Here is a 27203-nt window from a genome sequence, read left to right as displayed (position 1 = left end):
GGGGCCAAGTATGATGCTAATGGAAAAATGCATTGATTAATTTTAGTCCTCAAAATGCCAGTTCCATTTCACTTCTAGAGTGAAAAACAGGCAATCTCTGCACTGGACTGAAACACATGAACTTATGAAGGGGCTTTTACACTCCCTTAAGAATCTTGGATTCATTCCTGTCTACTACCACCCTCTCTGGCTGTTCAGAAATGTGATAAACATGTGGGTGCTCTGCCAGCTTCTTGGTGGGATGTTGCAGTAAAGGGGGATGAATGGCTGTTTCAAACAATTAAAAATGGCTATGATAAAAAATTCTTTTTTATATTTAACATTGACTTGACATTTTTTATTTAGTTTTCAGATTTCTTACTATATTATTTCTATTAATTACATAGTAATTAGATACTATCTAGATAGATTTAATGGCAAAAAGAAAGTGTGTGTGTATGTGTGTGTGTGTGTGTGTATATATATGCCATTTAGTTAAACAGAGGAAACTGCAATTGAAGAGACAAACAGGATATCAGCTCTAGAAGTAGGTTAAGAAGACTCATAGGGCTGATGACATTACTGAATATGCTTGGTGAATATAATTTACATATTTCATATATGAATTCATAAATTATTTATATAAGCTAGTTTGGGTGTATTCATCTATCACCCAAGTAAGTAGGATAAGTTCTTAGGAAATATCTACTACCTGGGTGTACATGAATAAAAATACATACTCAAGCCATAATCATTTCCCTAGGTATGTGCATTTGCAAATGCACTTGTATAGCAGACAAATAGTGCATAAACACATTTTTGTATATGTGCATATCTGCTCGTCAGTCCTCTCCTAAAACCGTAGAGGAGGAAAAACAAAGCCGAGCAATAAACCATCTCCTGCTAGGAGTAATCATGTTATTAGAGGAATGAGTTCTCTGGACTTCAATCTTAGAACATTTGACAGTGAAATTAAACATTTAATGGCCATGCTTGTTGAAATAAAGTAGTAAATTTGGCTGTAAGATTTTTAAGAAAAGCCATAATACAAGCAACTGTGGTTAAGAGATTTACTCTATAATAATGACCTCACTTGTTTCGTTGATAACATACTTACCTGTTCTAAGCCACTCATTTTCTCTTCTTTCGTTTCAACATAGCCCCTCTTAAAAAAGGAGCTGAGGGTCTCACTGACAGTCAAGGGAGTATCTTCACCAACAAATGTCTCCAAGAGTTGTACAAACTGGAGCAGATGGAAGGAAATTCCATTAAAGGCATTCCTGTCTTTTCCTTCCTTGTAAGACTGAATATTTCTGATAATTGGGTGTAGATCTGTTATGCAGGAAAACATATGCCAGTCAAGTGAAAAATTCTTTCAAAGTTTAGAGAAAATATATGTGAGTACCTGTTGTAATGGACAGCTACTGTTTTTGCTTCTTGGGAATGCTGTCTTCACGAGGCCAGCATCCCCCTTTTTCTTCAAAAGATAACATCCCTCCCCACTGTCAGTTCAGATGATTCAGGTGGTACTGAGCTTCCCCTACCCTTGCTCCTAGGATGGGCATGTGATACAGGTCTTGACAGTGATTCATATAACATAGCAATGTAGCTAGCCACTAAAGGCCAATGAGAACTAGCCCCAGAATTTTGGGGAGAATTATGGGGGAAAAATAACCCTTTTTGTACTCTCATTGCTAAACTAGTAGGATATAAGCTTAGAGATGTTCTTGTGGTCATCACTGTCACAATATGGACAACCATATTTCAAAGTGACAGGAAAAAAAAAAACACAACTGAAAGGCAGAGAGACCATGTCCTGCTGCTATTATTGAACCCTTGGATTTATTTGGGCCTGAAGCCAGTTGCACTCTGGACTTTATACTTACATAAAGCAGTAAATACCACAACTACAACCCTCCTCAAAGAGTTCTGACTAACATATATGTCTTGAAGCTCAAGGTTATCACATGAAGCATATTTCATAAAATATCAGTCCAATGACTTATGCTTGATTTATTCATTTATTCAATCATTCCTACCCTTCTGACATAACTTAAAATGAACATCTATGCAATTTTAAAAATGGCAAAAGCAAAACTGAAACAAAGAAGTAAGACCAGGGAGAAAAATAACATGAACTATCAGGCCATAAGAGTTTGACCAATGCCATGCATTTTCAACAAATTTTTTTTGTTGTTCCCAGATTAAGGTATAGAGAGAATGAAGTTCCAAACAGATTCCAAGAGGATGTGGGAAGGGGGTAGAATTGAAATCCTAAGAAAAGAATTCTAAATTCACCAAAATACTTTGAGGAGAGAAACTTTGTTTTTGATCCAGTTTTAAAAAAGAAAATTTTTGCATATAGGAAGAAAATAATCTTTATCTAATTAATTCTACTACATGATGTGACAGATAAAATGATAAAATAACATTTTAATAAAATGTGAGTATTTGTTGGAATAATCGTTGTTAAAAACATGGCTTATCTGGTAGCTAAAAACTCCTCTTTGCTTTTTGAGTAGCTCTTACTTTGTAAATCTTTTAAAACGAGACAGAGTCTCACCTGCTTTACATGTTTGAATGTGGCCCTATCAGAGAGAGGAACAGCTGGAATGATTTCTACTGAGTCCTAATTTCTAATATCTGATCCCCTTTGCTGTGTATGAATCATAGTTTCAAAGCAGTTGTAGGCCCATGTATTACCATGTATTAGTAAAAACACATTATATATCTAATGTTGTATGTTTAAAAACAGAACAGCATTCATTAAGAGCATATGCATATGTGTATGCCACCTCCAAAAACATTTATCTTGCATATGTATAGATCCATCAAGGACAAAATAAGACCAAGATCACCCTCCCATTGTGTCTTGACTAAATCCAATCTTTATCACGGGGCACTACAGTAAATTAATTCATTAATTGGATTGCCATCTGTGCTTCCTAATTTCCTTGTAAACATGTACCTCTGAACCTGGAGTTTTCATAGATTAAGTTTGCCTGTTCCTCATCTTCAAATTTGGCATACATCATCTTCCAGTTACAAGTCAAAAATTCTCCTGTAAAAAAACACACTCTATAACATAGCCAATTTAACTGCACTTGCACAATGTTTTTGCTCTGGGTGTAAATGAAAAGAGGATTAAATGAGGAGTTACCTGACCATGGCTTTCCTTCTATATTTTGGGTCTTTGGTTCACAGAATTTATCTTTCTTAATTTCTGTTTTTGCAGTTTCTGAAAGGTACAAAAAAAATGTCTATAAATTGGGTCTAGAAGGACTAAAAGTCTTTCTATTATATATTCTAAGGTTAATGAATGAGAGAAATGTCTTGCATGTAGAACACGAAATACTTTCTTTCAGGTACTTTCTCACATATGTTTTGTCATAATCAACCACTGTGAAAACACAATAACTTTAATTGTTGAGAGCAATGCTTTGGCAATTTGATGTCCCCCAATCTGACTACCCAAAATGAGACTACATTCCCAGCCTCCCTTGTGGCGAGGTATCTATATACTTAAATGTTGACCAATAAGATACGAGGGGAAGTTATGTGATGCCTACTCTTTCTCCTTTCTCCTCACCTGCTGGTCAATATGTGAATATGGTGGTGAGTCATCTCTGACCATGTGGTCGGAAGAGCCACAAGATAGAAGAAGCTTAGGTCCCTGTTGATTTCACGTGGCTGAGTGGTCTTACAAGTTTTGACTTTTATATTAGAAAGAAAGAAACTCCCATCTTGTTTAGATATTGTTATTTTGGATCACTGTTAAACAAAGCCAAAGCTAAGTCCTCACTAATGTAACATCTGATTGAACACTAATTTCACTAATTTTTTTAGCTGTAGCCCTACTATGTAAGGATAGTCAGAAATTAGTAGCCCCATTTTGTGAAGAAATAAACATAAGGTTTAAAATTAGTCAATGATAGTGTAGAATCTAGAACAAAGGTTACCCATCTCTTAGGAGTTTTAAATAAGAACTTTCTTTGGGACTATAAGACTTTAGAATTAAATGGCTGAACTTAAAAAAATTTTTTTACACTTATCTGAGGTCTTAAGTAGTATTAATACTAGATTGGCTCTCTAAAAGATTACAGTTTTCAACAAAAAGGCAGAGGCAATTCAGAGAAAATGTCTTTTGCAGAATAAATATTTGCAGGGAGCTTTCTGTCTTAAACATGACTTTTAAAAACTGTTAGAACTGTATCTTACATATACCTAAAAAAAAGCAAAAATGAAAGAAATTTTAAAAAGTAGTTTCTAATATCATACACCACATTTAAAACAAAAGGTTTTCTGATGCCTTTTCAGAGATTCAATTACAACATTTCTATATGTATCATTACCTGATTTCTTCCTCACAATGGGCTTCTAGTGCAAAAGGAGAATCTAGATACACAGACAACAGAGACATTCTGGTTTGCTTTTGATGAATTGTTCAAGTTCTAGACATGTTGAGTTTATGTCTGATGTTTGCATGACCTAATATGCCAGAAAAGATCTTAATTTAAATGGGTATATTCTGAAAAGACTAAAAATCACTCCACAAAAGAGGGAGTGGATGTTGTAGAAGAACTGCTTACCTACCTGAAAGATGATCTTTTCTATTTGATGTTGGAACTTCCTCTTGCAGTTCAGGACTTATGACTAGTTCATTTTCATATGTTTGCCCCTGGATCCTCTCTTCCTGTGGAGAGATTACAATGTATTCAGTGAGAGTAGCCTCCCAAGATTTTGTACTTTCTCATAAGATACTACATTTTCTTGATTCTGAAGATAAGCCTACAACCTGTTGTTTTTCTGGAATTGCCTCCATAGGTGGTCCTTGTTCTGCAATGGACCCTCTGTGTGATCCTTGTTCTATTAATGATGCTCTTCTTGATCCTTGTTCTGCAATCGACCTTCTGGGTGGTATTTGTTCTATTAAAGATGCTCTTCTTGATCCTTGTTCTGCAATCGAGCCTCTGGGTGGTCCTTGTTCTATTAAAGACGCTCTTCTTGATCCTTGTTCTGCAATGGACCCTCTGGGTGGTCCTTGTTCTATTAATGACACTCTTTTTCTTGATCCATGTTCTGCAATCGACCCTCTGGGTGGTGCTTGTTTTGTTAATGATGTTTTTCTTGATCCTTGTTCTGCAAATGACTCTCTGTGTGATGCTTGTTCTGTTAATGACTCTCTTCTTGACCCTCCTTCTGCAACTGAACCTTTGTGTGGTCCTTGTTCTATTATTGACACTCTGCGTGATCCTTGTTCTGATGATGACCCTCTGTGTGGTTCTTTTATTATTGATTCTCTGTGTGATCCTTGTTCTCCAGTTGATCCTCTGTGTGGTCCTAGTTGTGTCATTGAATCTTTGTACTGTCCTTGAGCTGTTACTGATTCTCTGTGAGGTCCTTGTCCTGCAGTTCATCCTATGTGGGTTCCTTGTTCTGAAGTTGACAGCCTGTGTGGTCCTTGTTCTACTATTGACTCTCTACTTGATCCTTGTTCTGCAATTGACCTCATGTGGGTTCCTTGCTCTGTTACTGATGTTCTGCAAAGTTCTTGGTCTGCAGTTGACTCTCTGCCTTGTTCTTGTTCTTTAGTTGAAATTCCATGTGGGTCTTTTGCAGTTGTCCCTCTCTGCTGTTCTGGTGGGCTTGGTGTTGTCTGCTCATCATGTTTATGTTGATCGTCTTGATTTTCTAACTCTTTGCTTTGGGTTTTGCTAGCATGTCTTTTAGAAAATAATGTTCTCATCTCTAAGAACACTTCGTCATAATCTTCATAAATGTGTTTCTGATTATCCATGTCTCCCCAGAACTCAGGCAAGTCTATCTCTTCAAATTCAATGAAAGGCCCTAATGCAGAAAACAAAACATTTACTTAAACAATTGATCTTATAAAGCAGAATCAGAACTATTAAATTAAACAATACAGAAAGCACAGTGGTTATAATATTGCTTTAAATAAATAATAGTTATCTTTCCCTACAGCATAATGAAAAACACAATGAAAAGGCAACATAAAAGATGCTGACTACTGTGAGTTAGAAGCCAACCATCCCTTCCTAAAGGGCATGGCTTTGGAAATGAACATGATTCTTCTTTTGCTACTTGAAGAGTTGTTTAGTCTGCCAAGGCAAACAGAATTTATCCTTTGCCTTTGGTCCTCCCACAATATAGCATAGGAATGGATAAAGTGACATGTCTTTCATCTCAAATACCTTTTCAATAATTGCAGTATCAAAATAAAAGCAAATCTTTATCCCTGGCAATCTTTCACTGGGGCATTTTTTTTTCCAATATTCATTTTCTCTCTCTTTCTTCTTCCCTCCACCTCTTCTTCCATCACTCATCAATTCTCTTTCTCTACAACTTATACGGCTACCTGGTTCATAATTCTGGGGGAAAGATTGGATAGCTTTCACCAGAATTATACTGTTTAAAATAAACCACCCCAGTGGCCAGGACCACAGAGAGGGGGTACTCATGCCACAAACTTGCCTCCCTCTCCCCCAAACATTCTAGTAGTTGAGCTAAATCTGTAATTCCCACAAATTTCAGAAATACTCTATGTATATCACCCACAGATTCTTTTTTGTTTTTAATTTGAGGAGTATGGTTATAGAAAAATCAAGTATCAAATACTGGGTTCCCATACACATCACCCGATTATTAACTTCTTGCAATGGTGTGGTACATTTAATACAATTAATGAAAGTACTTTTAACTATAGTTCATGGTTTAACTTAGGGTTCACTTTTTGTGTTGTGCAGTTCCATGAATTTTTTTTAAGCTTTTATTCTAGGAACATATATGCAACCTAAAATTTCCCCCTTTTAATCACATTCAAATTCACCACAGATTCTTAAGTAACCAAATAATACATTTTCATACAGGACTAAAACATTGCCATTCTCTGGAAAACCAAACCATTAAAACACTTTCTATTTTAAAAATAAAAATAAAACCCACACTCCTATTTGTTTTAGTAGTAATATAAAAGGGATGTTTAGTTGTACAAGTACGGTAAAGATGTATAAGTAAAAATGTTTGAAATATTTTTCTTAGAAATCTTATAATTGTAAGGTGGGCATTAAAACCGCAATTACCATTGCCAATTTAATTTATAAAACATTCAGAATGTAACTAGAGCATCTCTTCATCTGAATGAATTTTAAAAATTGAATCCTAGCTGAGTTCTGACCTGACAAGTTTTAGTATTGCACTATGGTGAAAAACACATTTAATTGTGATGAAAAGCGAATTTCGTGGGGAATGAGCAACTAGATACAGCTATAATGATTTAAAGGAGATGCTATGGAGAAGGGATTCCAGGGGGAAGAATGACCTTGTGTTATCATATCAGTGTAATGCATCATCCCAGCATGAGCATATTCCCTCTGTTACTTACATTGTCTTGGGTTTCGGAGTAACCTCCTAAGCATTTTTGGACTTTCGTCATAGAATGCTTCCAGCAAGGCCAATGTCCTCTGCCGATCCAAAAACCCTACCTAAGCAAGAAGTTTGTGATTAGTTGTTGCAGGAGATGTACGACTTTTACGTAGATGGAATATGGCTTATTGAAGCTTTTATTATCATCACCATATCACTACCACCATCACTGTCATCCTCATCATCTAAAGAAAAGCTGCAGAGTCAAAATCAGGATAGCTACATCTTGCCTTTAGGTTCAAACCCTACTTTCTCATTCTGTGACATGTCAAAATGCCTTGCATTTAGTTGATGCTTAACAAATATTTGCTGTTACTCACTTATTAACTGTTAAATCCAATACGTAATGTTTAGTTCTTATCGAACCTGACCAGAGTGTGCCACTTGAAACAACTAACTGTTCCTTACTAGTTCTTTTCTGCATTGTTTTTACTTATTTATGTATTTTAAAAATTTGATTTCATTGAGATTGTTCACATTACCATACAATCATCCAAAGTGCACAATCAATTGCCCATGGTACCATCATACAGCTGTGCATCCATTATTCCAGAAAAGAAATAAAAACAAAAAAGAAAACTCAAATCCTCCCATACCCCTAACAACACCCCCTCCATTATTGACTCATGGTATTGGTATAGTACATTTGTTACTGTTGATGAAAGAATGTTAAAATACTACTAACTGTAGTACATAGTTTGCAATAGGTATATTTTTCCCTATATAATCCTCTATTATTAACTTCTGGTTATAGTGTCATGCATTTGTTCTAGTTCATTAAAGAGATTTCTCAAATTTGTACAGTTAATCATGGACATTGTCCACCACAAGATTCACTGTTTTATATATTCCCATATTTTAACCTCCAACTTTCCTTCTGGTGACATATGTGACTCTGAGCTTCCCTTTTCCACCACCTTCACACACCATTCAGCACTGTTAGTTACTCTCACAATAACATGCTACCGCCACCTCTGTCCATTTCCAAACACTTAAGCTCAACCTAGTTAAACATTCTGTTCATAATAAAAAAACTGCTCCCCATTCTTTAGCCTCGCTCTATATTCTGGTAACTTATATTTCATGTCTATGAGTTTACATATTATAATTATTTCATATCACTGAGACCATACAATATTTGTCCTTTTGTGTCTGACATATTTCACTCAATATAGTGCCATCAAGTTTCTTCATCAACCCATTTTCTTTTTTTAGGATGGTTTTGTTCACCCACCATACATTCCATCCTACGTAAACAATCGACGGTTCCCTGTATAATCACGTATCTATGCATTCACTACCATCACCACTATCTATATAAGGACTTCTCCATTTTTTCCACAAAGGAGGAAGAGTCAAAGAAGGTAGAGAGACAAAAGAAAAAAAAAAAAGAAAGAAAAAAATGACAGCTAACAAGCAACAAAAGGAAAGATAGAATTAAACTAAAGTACAATAAAAGAGCCAGACAACATCACCAATGCCAAGAGTCCCATACCCATCCCTTATATCCCCCTTTTATAGACATTCAGCCTTGGTATATTGCCTTTGTTACATTAAAGGGAACATAATACAATGTTTCTGTTAATTATAGTCTCTAGTTTGAATTGATTATATTTTCTCCCAAACCACCCTATTTTTAACACCTTGCAAAGTTGACATTCATTTGTTCTCCCTCATGTAAAAACATATTTGTACATTTTATCACAATTGTTGAGCACTCTAGGTTTTGCTGAGTTATACACTCCTAGTCGTTATCTTTCCTCTTTCCTTCTGGTGTCCCTCATGCTCCTAACCTTCCTCTTTCAACCATACTCACAGTCATCTTTGTTCAGTGTACTTACATTGCTGTGCTACCAAGACCCAAAATTGTGTTCCAAACCTCTCACTCCTATCTTTTCCTATCTGTCTGTAGTGCTCCCTATTGTATTCCCTGTAGAGCAGGTATCTTGTTCACAAACTCTCTCATTGTCTGTTTGTCAGAGAATATTTTAAACTCTCCCTCATACCTGAAGGACAGTTTTGCTGGACATAGGATTCTTGGTTGGTTGTTTTTCTCTTTCAGCATCTTAAATATATCACACCACTTCCTTCTTGCCTCCGTGGTTTCTACTGAGAAATCTGCACATGGTCTTATCAAGCTTCCTTTGTATGTGATGGATCGTTTTTCTCTTACTGCTTTCAGGATTCTCTCTGTGTCTTTGACATTTGATAATCTGGTTATTAAGTGTCTTGGCATAGGTCTATTCAAATCTATTCTGTTTGGGGTACACTGCGCTTCTTGGATCCGTAATTTTATGTCTTTCATAAGAGATGTGAAATTTTCATTGATTATTTTCTCTATTATTGCTTCTCCCCCTTTTCCCTTCTCTTCTCCTTCTGGGACACCCATGACATGTACATTAATGCATCTTACGTTGTCATTCAATTCTGTGACTAGTTGATCATATTTTTCCATTTTTTTTCCTATCTGTTCTTTTGTGTGTAGTATTTCAGGTGTCTTGTTCTCCAGTTCCTGAGTGTTTTCTTCTGCCTCTTGAGATCTGCTGTTGTATGTCTCCATTGTGTTTTTTGTCTCTGGTTGTGCCTTTCATTTCCAGATTCTGACAGTAGTTTTTTTCAAACTTTCGATTTCTACCTTATGGTCACTCAGTGTTTCCTTTAAATCCTTCATCTCTTTCTCCATATCTTTCCTGAACTCGTTGACTTGGTTTTTGATATGATTTAGCATATTTCTTTGAAAATCTTTGATTGATTGTTTCATTAAAGTGAAACAATATCTCAACTCTATTTTAATTGAGATGTAAGTTTGTTCCTTTGACTGGGCCATATCTTTGTTTCTCCTAATATAATTTATAGTTTTATGTTGTCTAGACATCTGTTTTCCTTGGTTACCCCAATCAGATTTTCCCAGCGCAGACCAGATTCGGGTCTCAGAGTGGGGCTATGGTCAGAGTCAAGTTTCCCTGAGGGTGTGTCTTAGAAGATTGACAGACTTACTTGTGAGGTCTCTAGCCACTGTGCTTTTATGAACCTGCCCAGCAGGTGGCACCAGTCAGCCTATCATTCCCAACTGGTGTAAGGAAGTGTGGCTCCTTTAATTCTTAGCTTAGTCTGTTTCCGTATTAACTGTTTTCCCCCAGGCCCTGGGGTCTGAATTCTGAAGGGTGGGCTGGCACTAAAGCTGGGCCCCACCTCTTTCCTTTTACAGAAGATACACCTTCTAGGGAGTTATCTTTTCCATTTGAATAGCTCCTTTGTCTCTCAAACTCTGTAACTCTAACCCTGTCTGGGTCAGAGTGCTGCAAACTGACAATAGCCACTCAGGTTGAGAGAGAAAAAGGGAAAGAGCCAGTCCACAGCCCCCCAGTTTCACCCTTCAGTCAGATAGATCACCCAGTCCTCTGGGTTCCCTCTTCCAGGGCACTGGTATCCTCTAGCTGTCCAAGGTCAGTCTCTAAAAGCCTTCATAGTTTTCTTTTTTTTTTTTTTTTTTACGTTTTTTACATTCATTTTAATTATTATTTTGCCTTTTTATTTTTTTTGTTATTTTTTTATTAAATTCAGTTTTATTGAAATACATTCACACACCATACAATCATCCATGGTATACAATCCACTGTCCACAGTATGATAACATAGTTATGCGTTCATCACCACAGTCTATCTCTGAACATTTTCCTTACATCAGAAAGAACCAGAACAAGAATAAAAAATAAAAGTGAAAAAAGAACACCCAAATCATCCACCCATCCCACCCCACTTGTCCTTTAGCTTTTATCCTCATTTTTCTACTCATCCATACACTGGATAAAGGGGGTGTGATCCACAAGGTCTTCACAATCACACTGTCACCCCTTGTAATCTACATTATTATATAATTGTCTTCAGGAGTCCAGACTGCTGGGTTGGAGTTTGGTAGTTTCAGGTATTTACTTCTAGCTATTCCAATACATTAAAACCTAAGAGGTGTTATCTATATACTGCATAAGAATGTCCACCAGAGTGACCTCTTGACTCCATTTGAAATCTCTCAGCCACTGAAACTATTTCATCTCATTTTGCACCCCCCTTTTGGTCAAGAAGACACTCTCAGTCCCATGATGCTGGTTCCACATTCATGCCCGGGAGTCATATTCTGCATTGCCAGGGAGACTTACAACCCTGGGAGTCGGGTCCCACATAGGGGGGAGGGCAGCAAGTTCACCTGTCGAGATGGCTCAGAGAGAGAGAGGGCCACATCTGAGCAACAAAGAGGTACTGAGGGGGAGACTCTCAGGCACAATTATATGCAAGTTTAGCCTCTTCTTTGCAGTAACAAACTTCCTAAGGGCAAGTCCCATGATCGAGGGCTCAGCACATCAAACCGCCAGTTCCAATGTTTGTGACAACATCAACACCAGTCCAGGTGAGGATGTCCAACACATCCGCACCTTCCCCCAGATCCTCGGGGCTGGGGAGGGGGAGGCTGTAAATATATTTTTTATTATCTGCCCAAATTACTCTGGGTTGTGTCACTATTTCCCTCCAGCCTATACTAACCTACTGTATCTCACTTCCTATTCAAAGTTCCATGCAATTGTGGTGTTTGAACAAATCGACTGTAGAGTTGTACCTTTTAGAAAATTTAGATCCTGTACCAAATAGGTATCTCTTCCCTTGGTCTCATATGGAAGTTGAAGTTTTAAACATAGTTTTCCTTTTTTTTTTTAAAATTAATTTTTTTTTTGTCAGCCCCACCTCCTCTCCACTGGGAGTGACCTCAGGGTACTTTGTTGCTTGTTAGGGTTTTGTGTTTGTAGCTTATATTCAGCAGTCCACTTTTGTTAATTAAAACCCCAGCTGGAGCTGGGCTGAGCTATATTTGCTTGCTCTAGTAATGCTGCTTTCTCCCACAGTGGGGTCCTGCAGCTCAGCCTGCCATGGGGGGAGGGGGCTCCTGGTGCAGGTCCGCAGTTCTTACTTACAGATTTTATGCTGCGATCTCAGCCATTCTACCCAAACCAGGTTGGTGTATGATGTGTGGACAGTCACGGTTGCCCCCAGCATTGTTCCAGATTATTTACTAGTTGTTCCTGGCTGTTTATTAGTTGCTCCAGGGAATTAACTAAATTCCACACCTCTCTATGCCCCTATCTTGCCCCTCCCCCTCCCACTGCTTTTATTTTGAGAAAAATTTTAATTACAGAAAAGTATAGAAAATGATAAAACAAGCATGATGATTGTTAACATTTTGTGTATACATTTTACAATACATAACTGGTATCATAGTACCTTTATCCTTCTTTAAATTGCTTTTTTATTTATTTTTTATTTTTTATTGAGATTGTTCACATACCATACAACTATCCAAGGATCCAAAGTGTACAATCAATTGCCCATGGTACCATCATACAGCTGTACATCCATCACCACAATTAATTTTTTTTTCAATTTTTAGAAAATTTTCATTACTCCAGAAAAGAAATAAAGACTAAAAAAGGAAACTCAAATCCTCCCATACCCCAAACCCACCCCCCTCCCTTATTGATTCACTGCTTTGGTCCTGTGAACCCGGTTTTCTTTTCAGTTTTTTCTTATGGCAATGGGAATGTTTATCCTATGAATGTCCCTCCTTTGTATATTGGAAGCATATAACTTGTTCTAAGTTCACAGATCCACAGCTAAAGGAGAATTATGCCTTAGGACCGACCATGCCTGTAATTGATTTTGATAGGATCTTGTACTTAACTTTTGTTACTGTTGATGAAAGGATGTTAAAATACTATTAACTGTAGTACATTGTTTGCAATAGGTATATATATTTTTTCCTATATGCCCCTGTATTATTAACTTTTAGTTATAGTGTCATACATTTGTTCTAGTTCATGAGAGAGATTTCTAATATTTGTACAGTTAATCATGGACAGTGACCACCACAAGATTCACTGTTCTATACATTCCCATCTTTTAACCTCCAACTTTCCTTCTGGTGACATACATGACTCTGAGCTTACCCTTTCCACCAACTTCACAGACCATTCAGCACTCTTAGTTATTCTCCCAATGTGCTACCATCACCTCTGTCCATTTCCAAACATTTAAGTTCACCCTAGCTGAACATTCTGCTCATAATAAGCAACCACTCCCTATTCTTTAGCCTCATTCTATATCCTGGTAGCTTATATTTCATGTCTATGAGTTTACATATTACAGTTAGTTCATATCAGTGAGACCCTGCAATATTTGTCTTTACGTGTCTGTCTTATTTCACTCAATACAGTGCCCTTAAGGTTTCTTCATCAACCCATTTTTTAAAGACAGTTTTGTTCACGCACCATACATTCCATACTAAGTAAACAATCACTGGTTCCCTGTATAGTCACATATGTATGTATTCAGCCCCATTGCCACTATCTATATAAGGACAAGTCCATTTCTTCCACAAAGAAGGAGGAAGAGTCAAAGAAGGTAGAGAGACAAAAGAAAAAGAAAGAGAGAGAGAAAAACATGGCAGCTGGAAAGCAACAAAAGAAAAGATATCATTAAACTAAAGTAGAATAAAGAGCCAGACAACATCACCAATGCCAGGAGTCCCATACCCTTCCTCTATGTCCCCCCCCATATGCATTTAGCTTTGGTATATTGCCTTTGTTATATTAAAGGAAGCATAATACAATGTTTCTGTTAATTATAGTTTAAACTCTTGTATCTCAGTTGAAGTGTAAGTTTGTCCCTTTGACTGGGATATAACTTTGTTTTTCTTCATGTAGGTTGTAGTTTTCTGTTTTCTAAGCATCTGGTTTCCTTGGTTACCCCAATCATGTTTTCCCAGACCAGAATGGGCTCAGGTCTTGGAAGGAGGCAATAGTATCTGGTTTCCCTGAGGGTGTCTTAAAAGATTGATACATCCTGTGAGGCCTCAAGTCACTGTGCTTTTCTGCCCAGCAGTTGGCACCTGTCAGCCTATAGCTCCCGACTGTGTAAGGAGGTGTGGCCTGTGGCTGTTTTCCCCCAGGCTCTGGGGTCTGGTTCTGAATGGAAGGTAGGTAGTAGAGACTGGCACCACCTTCTTCCTCTTAGGGAAGATACATCCCCCAGGGAGAGGTCATTTACATTTGAATAGTCTCTCTGCCTGTGTTATCTCCACCCTTGTCTGGGTCAGAGCACTGGGAACTGAAAATGGCTGAGGCTTTCTTCACTGAGCTGAAAAAGGGACAGAAAGCCCTTTCAGGGCCAGTCCGTGGCCACCCTCTGGCTCTCCAAGGTCAGTCGTCATCCAAAGCCTCTGTCTGCTTGTTGAGGATTTGTAGCTTGTATTGAACAGTCCATGTTTGTTAATTAAAACCCCAGTTGGAGCTCAGCTGAGCTATATTCACTTGTTCGGAGAGTGCTGCTGTCTAGCACTGCAAGGCTTTGCAGTTCGGGCCATGGGGGGAGGGGGCGCCGGGCTTGTATCCACAGTTTTTACTTACAGATTTTATGCTGCAATCTCAGGCATTCCTCCCAATTCAGGATGGTGTATGATGAGTGGACGGTCATGTTTGTCCCCCTGGAGTTATTCCAGATTATTTACTAGTTGTTCCTTTGTTCCTGGTTGTTTATTAGTTATTCCAGGGGACAAACTAGCTTCCACTCCTCTCTAAGCCACCATCTTCTTCCCCCATTCTTTAAATTGCTTTTATTTACTGTACATTGATATCAAATTCATGTATGTAAAGAAATATATTGTATTCCTTTAACTTCTACATGGTATTCTATAATACGAAAACATCATAATTTCTAAACACTCCTCTATTTTGAAATGCAACATCCATACAGAAAAGTGCATAGTTAAGTGTATGGTTTTATGAATTACTACACACAGGAGTTGCTTCTCAGAAGGAAAATAGTTAACTTTAGAAGAGGACATAGCTTTGCTCCAAAACTCAAAGGATTTGCACTGTGCTATGCAACTTGCTACAGCATTCCAATTTGCTACACACATTTTAAATACTATGAGATATGCTGAGTAATAAAGCACAAATTGAAGAAGAGCTTGCAATGCAGACTAGAAAAGTCTACAACCCTTTTGTTGCTCTGACCCACTCTGGCAGTCAATGGCTCAGTTAATGTATATGAGAAGCACACACAAATCTGACAAAAGTTGTTTCTAAAACTTAAAATGGTCCAATAAGCATTGTGCCTCTTTCTTAGTAGTAGGTGGCATAGGTACAGCAATTTGCCTCACACTTTGGAGGAGATATACTATCATGTTTCAGATCACTGAACTGCTAAAATTTCACCAAAGTGGTACACTTTGGATTTTTATGGAGTTAATCTCCCACCCTCTGACACACATGTCTTATTAAGGCATCTAATATACTTGCTATGTCCTGCTCATCAGGTCTAATCACCATGATGGACATCTTCAAGGTAGTAGCCCTATGTGATGTCTGTGTTATGTCAAGACAATCAAGGTTTCTGCATACCAGACTGTGTTAGGGAGAATGAGCTCTAACTTAGTTGTAAGGCAAGGCAGTGAAAGTATACTGCTGTTCCTGACAGGTAAAATCAAACAGCATCTGCCAGACCAATAGTTGTGAGTGAGAGGATTGTGTGGATTTGGTCCAATAAAGATTCCACATCTGGAATATCTGCTGTAATGGAGTCACAGTAATCTACAAACATTCTTCAAGATCTATTCACCTTCTGAATGGGCAAAATAGGAGCGTTAGATGAAGATATAATAGAATTACTCCTCTGAATCCTTCATTATTTAATATATAATATAATTTCATATCTAATCTCTATTGTTTAGTTTTTTCTTTTTGTTGTTTTTATCATTTCAGTAGAAAGGGGAAGTTCAGGAGTTTCTATTTGGTCCTTTCTACTAATTTGGGAAGCAAATGTGAGGATTCTGCTAGTTATTGAATATGTATGTACAAATTACAAATTTGATAACTGGAAATAACCATAGGTGAGTCTCGGATTAATTGGGCCTATGATACAGCCTTGGGCCAAAATATCATTATCACCTGACATCTAGAAGACCAAACTTTGACCAGTGGCCCACTGTGGCATTTTAGGATCCTAGGGATTAGTGCTAACATGGAGTCAGTGTCTGGTAATCCCTGAAAGTCTGGGATATTTCCCCTTTCCCAAAGTACAATCACCATAGTAAATGGCTACAGATCCTTTGAGGAAAGCTTGGAGTAAGATTTGCAGTATATGCTTACGGCAGTCTTGCAGAATCCTTCCTCAAGAGATCCAGCCTTCCCTTCAACCAAAGGGCTCTGGGTATGTAAACTGCTTAAGTCTCAAAACTGGGTGAGAAGCCAAGATTCTCCATTGTGGTGTCTCAAGTCACATTTCTGGTCCCACAGTTAGGGTTTTTCTGTAAATGCTTCTAGTAATAGTGTGGTAGACAGCCTATCTATTTAATTCCAAAGGAAATCATGATCAATTAGTCACCATAACAGATCTATGTGGGTCATCATTATTACAGTTGTAACCGAGAAGTTATGATTTAAGGGATGATTATGATTACTGAATCATTATATAGATATTCCTTTTTTCTTTCTGGTATATTAGAGTAGACAGAGGGAAATACCTGAAATCTCTGAACTGTAATCCAGCTGCCTTGATCTCTGATAATGATTGTATAACTTTTATCTTGTGCCCTTGTGATTGTAAAAACCTTGTGACTGACCCTTACTTATTCCTGTTTTATCTAGTTTTTTGGCTTTGGAGTCTTGTGATCACTAAAGACAGCCCTTAATACTTATCAGTGAAGAACTTTGAATCAGTCCAGAACTAACCCACCCCAATTCAAAAGTTATCTTGATAACCGAAGCTGGATCCAACCAAAATGGGCCTGCTGGACATATGCAGTAGCTTAGACTCTAGCCTATAGGTGACCTATACCTCATTATAATACTAAAAATCACACCCATCATCATATTTAAGGCTGCCATTTTCTTACATATATATTGTGACTAAGCTTGTAATCAATCTGCGCATGCTCAATAATTAGATCACCTCTAATTACATCATCTGGAGTCATTGTGCTCATTATCCTAAAACCTGCCAATCTTTTGATACTATAAAACTATCAGAATTACTGCAGTTTGGGGAGACAGAGTTTTAGGCCAATAGTTCATCTGATCTCCTGCTTCTTGCCTAGCAAAAAACTCTTTCTCCCTTTGAAATCCTGGTGTCTCGGGAATTGGTCATTTGAGTCCACTAGGTAGAGAATCCATTGCCTTTGTCTGATAGCACAATTATGGTCAAATGAAGCAGCCACTTGGCCTCCTTCAATAGGTAATTCATTGCAAGCAACCATGAGTGATAATTCCATTTCCCTAATGACTAATGACATTGAGCATATTTCCATGTGCTTATTGGCCATACTTAGGTCTTCTTTTCTGACATGTCCATCCAAATATTTTACTTATTTTTAATTGGATTGTTTGACTGAGTTATAAGAGTTCTTTATATATTCTGGATATAAGTCTCTTGTCATTAAATGTATAGCAAATATTTTATCCTAGTCTAAAGCTTGCCTTTTCATTTATTAATATTGTTTTTTATGATATTTTATTGTAGAATATAACATATATACATAAAAATGATATCTTTCCAAGTGCAATTTAACAAATAGTTACAGAGAAAATTTCAGAGAATATTATAGGTTACAATTCCATAATTTCAGTTATTTCCTTATTGTAAAATATAACATATATACAAAAAGGAGATAGCTTTCAAATTGCAGTTTAACAAGTAGCTATAGAACAAATTTCAAAATATGGGTTACAGTTCCACTATTTCAATTCTTTCTTTCTAACTATTCTAATACCTAGCAACTAAGAAAAAGAAAATTATACAGAGATTCAGTATTCGTAATTCTTTGTTAAATTCCATCTTGTCTGTTGCCACCCCTTCCTCTAGTTTAATCACTTTCCCGATCTTCAGGGATGTCTGGGCAGTGACCACCCTAACCTGTTCATGTTGAAAAGGGGTATCAACTTTATGAGCAAAGGGAACACATGATAGTTGATGTTCTTGAAGAGCCTACTGTCTCTGGGTTTTGGGACTTAGCTGGCATAGGAGCACTCTGAAGGATTTAAGTTTCTGATGAATAAACTTAGTCAGTGAAACTTTCATAGAGTCTCAGACAGGGATCCAGGTAGTCTCTAAGGTTTTGGGGACTATTGTTGACTTGGTCTTATCATACTGTGGTCATTTGTCATATCTAGGTGAGGCTTTCATAGGAGTAACCTCCAGGACAACCTCCTGACTCTATTTGAATTCTCTTAGCCACTAAAATCTTATTTTGTTGCCTTTCTTTTCCTCTTTTTGGTCAAAAAGGCATTCTCAATCCCTTAATGCCAGGGTTAGGATCATTCCCAGAATCCAGGTCCCACATTGATTATTTCCTCTATTATTGCTTCTGCCCCTTTTCCCTTCTCTTCTCCTCTGGGACACCCATGATATGTACATTAATGCATTTCATGTTGTCATTCAATTCCCTGAGATGTTGCTCATATTTTTCCATTCTTTTCCCTATCTGTTCTTTTGTGTGTAGAATTTCAGGTGTCTTGTTCTCCAGTTCCTGAGTATTTTCTTCTGCCTCTTGAGATCTGCTCTTGTATGTCCCCAGTTTGTTTTTCATCTCTGTGCTGTGTCTTTCATTTCCATAGATTCTGCCAATAGTCTTTTCAAATTTTCGATTTCTATATGTTCACCCAGTGTTTTCTTTAAATCCTTCATCTCTTTTGCCATTTCTTCTCTGAACTCATTGACTTGGTTTGTGACACAATTTAACATATTTCTTTGAAAATCTTTAATTATTTCATTAAAGTGAAACAATATCTCAACTGTGTCTTGATTGAGGTGTAAGTTGTTCCTTTGACTGGGTCATATCTTCATTTTTCCTGGTATAGATTGCAGTTTCCTCTTGTCTAGGCTTCTGGTTTCCTTGATTAACCCAGGCAGATTTTCCCAGACCACAACAGGTTTAGGTCTCAGAATGGGTTTACATTCAGGGTGTATCTTAGAAGAATGACAGACTTTCCTGTGAGGTCTCCAGTCACTGTGCTTTTCCTAACCTGCCCAGCAGGTGGCACCTGTCAGCCTGTCTCTCCTGACGGGTGTAAGGAGATGTGGCCCCTTCAGTTTCTGTTTTGATTGTTTTCCTCCAGGCTCTGGGGTCTGGTTCTGAAGGGAAAGCTGGGTCCCACCTCCTTACTCTTAGGGAAGATACACTCCCTAAGGAGTTATCATCTGCATTTGAATAGTCTCTCTGACTCTGTTATCTCCATCCCTGTCTGGGTCAGAGCCTGAACTGAAAATGGCTGCAGCTCTCTCTTCTGAGCCCCTCATGTTGTTAGAGAGATAAAGGAACAGAAAGCCCCCTTTTAGAGCCAGTACATGCTGCTTCCCCCCCACCCCTGGTCTCACTCATTGGCCAGGGGTAACACCTGGTCTTCTGGGCTCCCCTTCCTGCAACTGATGAATCTTCTGATTCTTTAAGGTCAGTTGTCACTAAAAAAAAGAAAAAAATCCCGTGTCTGCTGGTGGGGGTTTGTAGCTTGTATTCAGCAATCCACATTTGTTAAATAAAACCCCAGTTGGAGCTCTGTTGAGCTATATTTGCTAGCTGGGAGAGTGCTGCTTTTTACCATAGCGAGGTTTTGCTGATTGGCCTGCTGTGGGGGGAAGGGGCTCCTGGCACATTTCTGCAGCTTTTACTTACAGATTTTATGCTGTGATCTCAGGCATTCCTCCCAATCCAGGTTGGTGTACAATGTGTGGACAGTCACAGCTGTCCCCAGCAGTTATTCTAAATTATTTACTAGTTGTTCCTGGTTAGTCCAGGGGACTAACTAAATTCTACTCCTCTCTTTGCCACCATCTTGCCATCCTGCTCTCAATTTTTTTCACCATTCATTCTTTTGCGCTTTCACTTTCCATCACCCTATCTTGCATTCCTCTACTTTGTCAAATCTGTTGTTATGTGTCTCAAGAATATTTTTAATTTGCTCAACAGTATCTTTCATTTCCATAAGATCTGCTATTTTTTAAATTAACTCTTGCAAATTCTTATGTTCTTCTAGGGTCTTCTTCATGTCCTTTATATCCTGAGCCATAACGTTGATATTTCTGTGTACTTCTTTGATTAATTGCTCCAAATTTTTTATTTCTTCTGGCTTTTTAATTTGTTCATTTGGCTTGTCCATATCTTCTATATCCTTCAAATGCTTTGTAATTTTCTGCTGGCTTCAGGGCATTTACTTATCTTGATAGGGTTATTTTGGGAAGTGCAAAATTAATTGAGCCTTTATATATAATTTGGTTTGCTGGAGTGCAATTCCCCAATCCTACCAGTGGTTGGTGGTCTTGAGGCACAGCTTGTTGAAGTGCAGTTTCCCTAACCTACCAGCAGGTGGTGCTCTTGAGGTACAGTTTGCTTGGGTGCAGTTTCCCAAACCTACCAGCAGGTGGCACTCTCAAGTAGGTCTTCCCTGAATTTCTGTGCAGTGGGCGGAGTCCAAACTGTGTTGGGAACCAATCAGTGCACCAGAGCTCCTTGTGCTGTGGGGAATCCAGCTGCACCATGGGCCCCGAGCAAGTAGGCAGGGAGCCTGATCAAGGGCACCCCACAGGTGAGATGTGGGCCCTGCCTGTGGTTTCTGCCTGCCTTGTACCCACAGTCTCTGGGGCATGGGAGGGGCTCCCCATCGCTGGTATGGTGCCTTTCCCTTCCCTGTTTCTCGCTGTTGTACCCCCCTGGACTTCCGTGGGGGGAGAGCAACTGCTGCCCAATGGGTTCTCTCATGGGAGCTCCCGGCTATCTGGCTGTGGAGAGTCACCCCCCAGCAAACTGTCAAGGTAGGTGGAGTGGAGTGGAGAGCAGCTGCTCACTCCTTTGCCTGGTGGTTTTGCTGCTGCCAGCCTCGGGGGGTGGGGATCCAGATGGGGAACACACTCACCGTGTCCCTCCAGCCACCATCTCTCCAACGTTTTTGTCAGGTGTTCCCTCCATGTACTGTGGGGGACCCTCCATGGCTGGTCATACTGGGGACTGCGGTCCCTGGTGTCCTCTGGCCCTTTCTAATTAGTTTCACAGAGAAGGAGCTCATTCCTAATATTGTTTTTCAAAGAGCATTTGCTCATTTTATCAGATTTTCTTAAAAATTCTTCTAGAAGTTTATGATTTTATCTTAAATATTTATTTTAAAATTCATTTCAAGTTATTTTTTTGTGTATGGTGTGAGGTAAGGAATGATGTTCATTTTCCCCCCACATATGGATAGCCAGTTTTTCCCAAACCATTTGTTGAAAAGATGATCCTTTTCCAATTGAACTGCTTTAGGAACTCTGCTGAAAATCACCTGACCATATATAAGTCAGTATATGTCTAAACATTGTGTTCCACTGATGTATCATCTATTCTTATATCAATACCCTAATGTCTTGATTACTGCAGATTTACATTAAATTCTTAAATCAGGTAGGGAAAGCCCTACAACTTTGTTCTTTTTCAAAAAAAAATTTTGGTTATTCTGGGTCCTCTGAAATTACACTCAAATTTTAGAATCAGTTCACAAATAAGCTCACTGGGATGTTGATTGGAATTGTGTTGAATTGATAGATCACTTTGGTTGACACATGGATAGGGTATAATCTCTCCATTTATTTAGGTCTTTGATTTCCTTCAGCAATATTTTATAGTTTTCAGTCTATATGTCTTGTAATATATTGTTAAATTTATCTCCAAGTATTTCATGTGTGTGATGTTATTGTAAATTATAAATTTTCAACTTTCAATTGTTCATTGCTCATGTAGAGAAATTCAGTTATTTCTGTGCATTGACCTTATATCCTGAAGCCTTGCCGAATTCATGTATTTGGTCTAGTGAATTCAACTTTTATACTCATTAGGATTTTCTACATAGAAGATCAAATAATTTGTGAATAAAGAGTTTTGTTTTTCTTTTCTTGCCTTATTTCACTGGCTAGGATATCCAGTACAAAGTTAAATAGAAATAATGAGGTGGATATCCTTGCCTTGTCCCTGATATAAGGAGGAAATCACTAAAATTTTCATCTAGGTTGAAGAAATTCTATTTCTAGTTTGTTGAGAATTTTTTTTTAAATCATGAATGGGTGTCAAATTTTATCAATGTTTACATACTTTTTCTTTTTCAGTCTTATAATATGGTGAATTTCATTGATTGATTTTTGAATGTTAAATCAACCTTGAATATCTGGATTAAGCTCCACTTAATTGCCTTTAAACAATATATTATTTAGTGATGTAAATATTTAGTGATACGTTAACTTTTATATATTGATGAATGCTAAAGTTAGCGATTATTGTGTCTGTTTTTGATTATATAAGTCTATAGTTCTTTTCTTGAAGTATCTTTCTCTGGTTTTGATGTCAGAATAATGCTGGCCTTTTAAGACAACATGGATGAGAATTGAAGACATTATGTTGAGTGAAATAAGCCAGACATAAACAGACAAATATTGTAAGATATCACTGATATGAAAAAATTAGAATAAGCAAACTCATAGAGTTAGAATCTAGAATACAGGTTACTAGGGGCTGGGTTGGGGGCAGGAAATGGGAAGTTAACGCTTAATTTGCACAGAATTTCTATTTAGGTTGATTGTAAAGCTTTTGGAATGGATAGTGGTGATGATAGCCCAATATTGAAAATGTAATTAATAGTGCTGAATTATATATGTGAATGTAGTTAAAAGGGGGACATTTAGGTTACATATATGTCATTAGAATAAAAATAAAAGATAAAACATAGGACTGTACAACATAGTGAATCCTATTGTAAACAATGGACTATAGTTAATAGTACAATTATAAAAATGTTCTTTCATGAATTATGAAAGTGTAGCATATTAATGCAAGGTATTAATGATAGGGTGGTAAATGGGAAAAATACACTCTAATGTAAACTATGGACTGTAGTTAACAGTACAATTTTACTGTTCTTTCAACTGTAACAAAGGTACCACACTAATGCAAAGTGTTAATGATAGGGCAGTATATGGGAATACTGTATTTTTTACATGATTTTTCTGTAAACCTACAACTTCTCTAATTAAAACAATTTTTTAAAAGAATAATGCTAGCCTCTAAAATGAGTTGGAAGTACTCCCTTCATGTCTATTTTTTGAAAGAGTTTGTGTAGTTTTGGAATTACTCCTTCCTTAAGTGATTGATAGACTATCAGTAGAGCCTGGAGTTTTGTTTGTGAAAAGGTTTTTAATGGCATTAATTAAATGTCTTTATATATATGGGGATATCCAGGTTTTCTATTTTCTCTTGAGTCAGATTTGGTAATTTGTGTCTTTCCAGGAATTTGTCCTTTTAATCTAAATTGTGAATTTATTGGCATAAAGTTGTTCATAATGGTATCTTATTATCTCTTTAATATTTATAGGGTCTGTAGTGATGTTCCCTCTCTCTATCCTAATGTTGGCAATTTGTATCTTCTCTCTTTTTCTTGAGCAGTCTATCAGAGATTTATAACTTGTATTAATCTTTTCAAAGAACCAGTTTTTGTTTTGGTTGATTTTCACTATTGTTTTCTATTTCACTGATTTCTCATATCATTATTTCTTTCTTTCTTTCTATTTACCACTCATTTTCTTTGCTTTTCTTTTTCTTGAGATGCAAGCTTAGATAATTGATTTTAGGCCTCTCTTCTTTTCTTATATGAACATTTAAGGGTGTAAATTTCTCTCCAAAAACAAATTTTGTCACATCCCTCAAATTTTACTATGTTCTGTTTCATTATTACTCAGTTTAAAAATATTTCCTAATTTCCTCTGTGAATTTTTGTCCCATTGATTATTTAGAAGTGTATTGATTAACTTCCAAATATTTGGGAAATTTCCCATTATCTTTCTGTTATTGAGTTCTAATTTAATTCTGCTGTCAGCAGGGAACATATACAGTATGATTTCAATTATTTTAAATTTATTGAGATCTATTTCATGATAAAGTGTATGATCACCTTGCTGAATGTTTCAAGCACTCTTGAAAAGAGTTTGCTTTCTGCTGGAGTTAGATCTCCAGATCAAGTTGGTTGATAGTGTTGTTCAAGTCTTTTATATATCCTTATTGATTTTCTGTCTACTTGTTCTAACAATTGCTGAGAGAATAGTGTTTAATCTCCAATTATAATTGTGGATTTCTATATTTTTCCTTGTGGTTCTGTCATTTTTACTTCATGTATATTGAAGCTCTGCTGTTGGATATATGCACACTTAGAATTATTATATCTTCTTGTCAAATTGACCATTTTGTCAATATGAAATATCCTTCTTAATCCTTGGTAATATTCCATGATCTGAAGACCCCCTTGTCTGATACATATATAGCCACTCCCACTTTCTTTTAATTAGCATTTCCATAGTATATCTTTTTCAACCTGTTTACTTTTACTTTTAAGCTTTATGTATCTTTACATTGTTCTTACATTTTTATCCAATCTGACAATTTATGTCTTCTGACTGAAGTGTTTAGACCATATACATTTAATATAATTATCATTATGGTTGGGTTTAAATCTACCATCTCATTATTTGTTTCACATTTGTCCCATTTGTTCTTTGTTCCTTTTTTCTTCCTTTCATTCTTCCTCTTGGATTTGTTCAATTTCAATATTGCATTCTATCTCCACAATTGGCTTAATACCTGTACCTCTTCTTTTTTTTTTTTAGTAATTGGTCTAGGGTTTGCATATGCATCTTGACCTTATCACAGTTACTTTCAAATAATATTATACTTCATGACTAAGAAGCTTACTTCCATTTATCCCACTCATCATTTGTACTATTTTTGTGATACATTTCACTTTTACATGTGTTATAAGCCCTATAATACATTGTTATTTTTGCTTTGAAGAATATTTGAAGAAATTTTAACACAAGGAGAAAATATTTTATAATTACCCACATATTTACTTTTCTGGAACTCTTCATTCCTCTGAGTAGATTCAAGTTTCCATCTAGAATCATTTTCCTTCAGACTGAAAAAGATTCTTTTTTTCTGGTAGTGCAGATCTGGTGGTGACAAATTCTCTCAGCTTTTTTTTTTTTTTTGTCAGAAAAGGTCTTTATTTCACCTTCATGTTTGAAAGCTATTTTCATTGGATAAAAAGTTCTAGGCTGAAATATTTTTTCTTTCATCATTTTAAAGATGTCATTCCACTGTCTTCTAGGTTGCATAGTTTTGGATGAAAATTTGGAAAATAATTCTTATGTCTGTTATTCTGTATGTTATTTGCCTATATTTAAGATTTTTCTCATTATCACATTTTCAGCCATTTGATTACAATATGGCTGCTTGTGATTATTTTTGTGTTTATGTTTCTTGGGGCTCACTGAGCTTCATAGTTATGGGCTAATAGTTTCATGAAATTTGGAAAATTTGGCTAGTATTTTTTCAAAGGTTTTTGTCTATCTACTCTTCCTCTTTCTTCTGGGACTCTAGATATATATATACATTTGAGCACTAGACTTTGTCTCACAGGTTACTGAGATCTATTCATTTTTCTTCTATTCAGTTTTATTCAGCTCTCTCTCTCTCTCTCTCTCTTGCTCTCTTTCTCTAAGATTCAGTGTTGACAGTTTCTATTGCTGTGTCTTCATGCTTGCTAATCTTTTCTTCTACAATGTGTAATCTGATGTTAATCCAATCCAGCAAATTTTTATTTCAGATATTGTAATTTTTATCTCTAGGAGTTCCGTTTGGGACATGGTTGGCTGAAACACGAACCTGGTAGATGGCCCTGTGGATCCCAGTTGCTGATTAACTCCTAGAAGATAACCGCTCTTCACTGAACAAATCAAGGTCCCTGACGTATTTTTGTATAGACTAGGGGCTAGTATTGATCTTTTATACAACACAGCTGATTCTGACTCTTCAACTGAATGAGGAACCCAGAGAAGACATTTTTACCTTTAGAAATGTTTAAGGGCACTCTAAATGGTGAATTCTGAGTCTCACTGCATTTATACAATCTCACTGAGTCATGTGGAAGTTTGGTTTTGGTATTTGCTGTTGATATCCATAGTTCTTCTTGTCCCAACCCCAGGACTCTTCCTGGGTGCTCTATCAGAACTGTTTACACCTATCTTCCATGCACACCTACACCTCTTCACACACAGGTGTTTCCTCTAGCTAAAGGAGTGTCCTATTCACCTAGATCTCTCACTCTGCAGCTGCTACTCCTCTTATGTAGTGCGATGTTGATTCATTACTTCTCTATGAAGCTTGCAGTCTCTGTGATACACCTAGGGAAAAGAGGCATAAGGCCCTGCTGTTCTTCAGTTTCCCCTCAACTTACCTGGAATTTTTAAGAGTTCAACAGTATTGTTTCTTTCTTTCTTTCTTTCTTTCTTTGCAAATACAAGATTTTATGAAAGTGTCTCACACAACTCTGTGGATGCACAAGTCCAAATTCCATAAGGCAGGAGACCTGATTCCAAATTCTGTAGGGCAGGCAGTGAACTGGCAACTCTGAAGAAGGTGTTCAGTGAACTCTCCAGGAGACACTGGCTAACCAAAAAAGAAGTAAAGGTTCTCTCTCTTCTCCCTGAAAAGTCTTTAACTGATTTGATCAAATCCAGCTGATTGGATTCTCTCACCATGGAAGACATGCCCTTCATTGAAGTAATCAGTCACAGATACAGTCAATTGACTGATGATTTAATAAACCAGCCTTTTGGCTCATTATCCAGACAAATATCTTTGCAGTAACAGGCCAGTGCTTTCTTGACTTGACACC

General features: G+C 37.1%; 1 protein-coding gene across 1 annotated transcript in view; it reads right to left on the bottom strand.

The window, feature by feature from the left end:
* EFCAB5 (EF-hand calcium binding domain 5) overlaps positions 1–27203 on the bottom strand; it is a 183750-nt gene that overhangs the window by 59089 nt on the left and 97458 nt on the right. Inside the window, 7 exon segments of the mRNA XM_037808987.1 lie at positions 1097–1311; positions 2948–3040; positions 3140–3217; positions 4573–4886; positions 5160–5369; positions 5430–5826; positions 7382–7481. Coding sequence (XP_037664915.1) covers positions 1097–1311; positions 2948–3040; positions 3140–3217; positions 4573–4886; positions 5160–5369; positions 5430–5826; positions 7382–7481 — 1407 coding nt within the window.

The sequence above is a fragment of the Choloepus didactylus genome, chromosome 18 (genome assembly GCF_015220235.1).
Source record: "Choloepus didactylus isolate mChoDid1 chromosome 18, mChoDid1.pri, whole genome shotgun sequence".
Lineage (NCBI taxonomy): Eukaryota > Metazoa > Chordata > Mammalia > Pilosa > Megalonychidae > Choloepus > Choloepus didactylus.
This window is presented reverse-complemented; position numbering and strand designations above follow the sequence as displayed.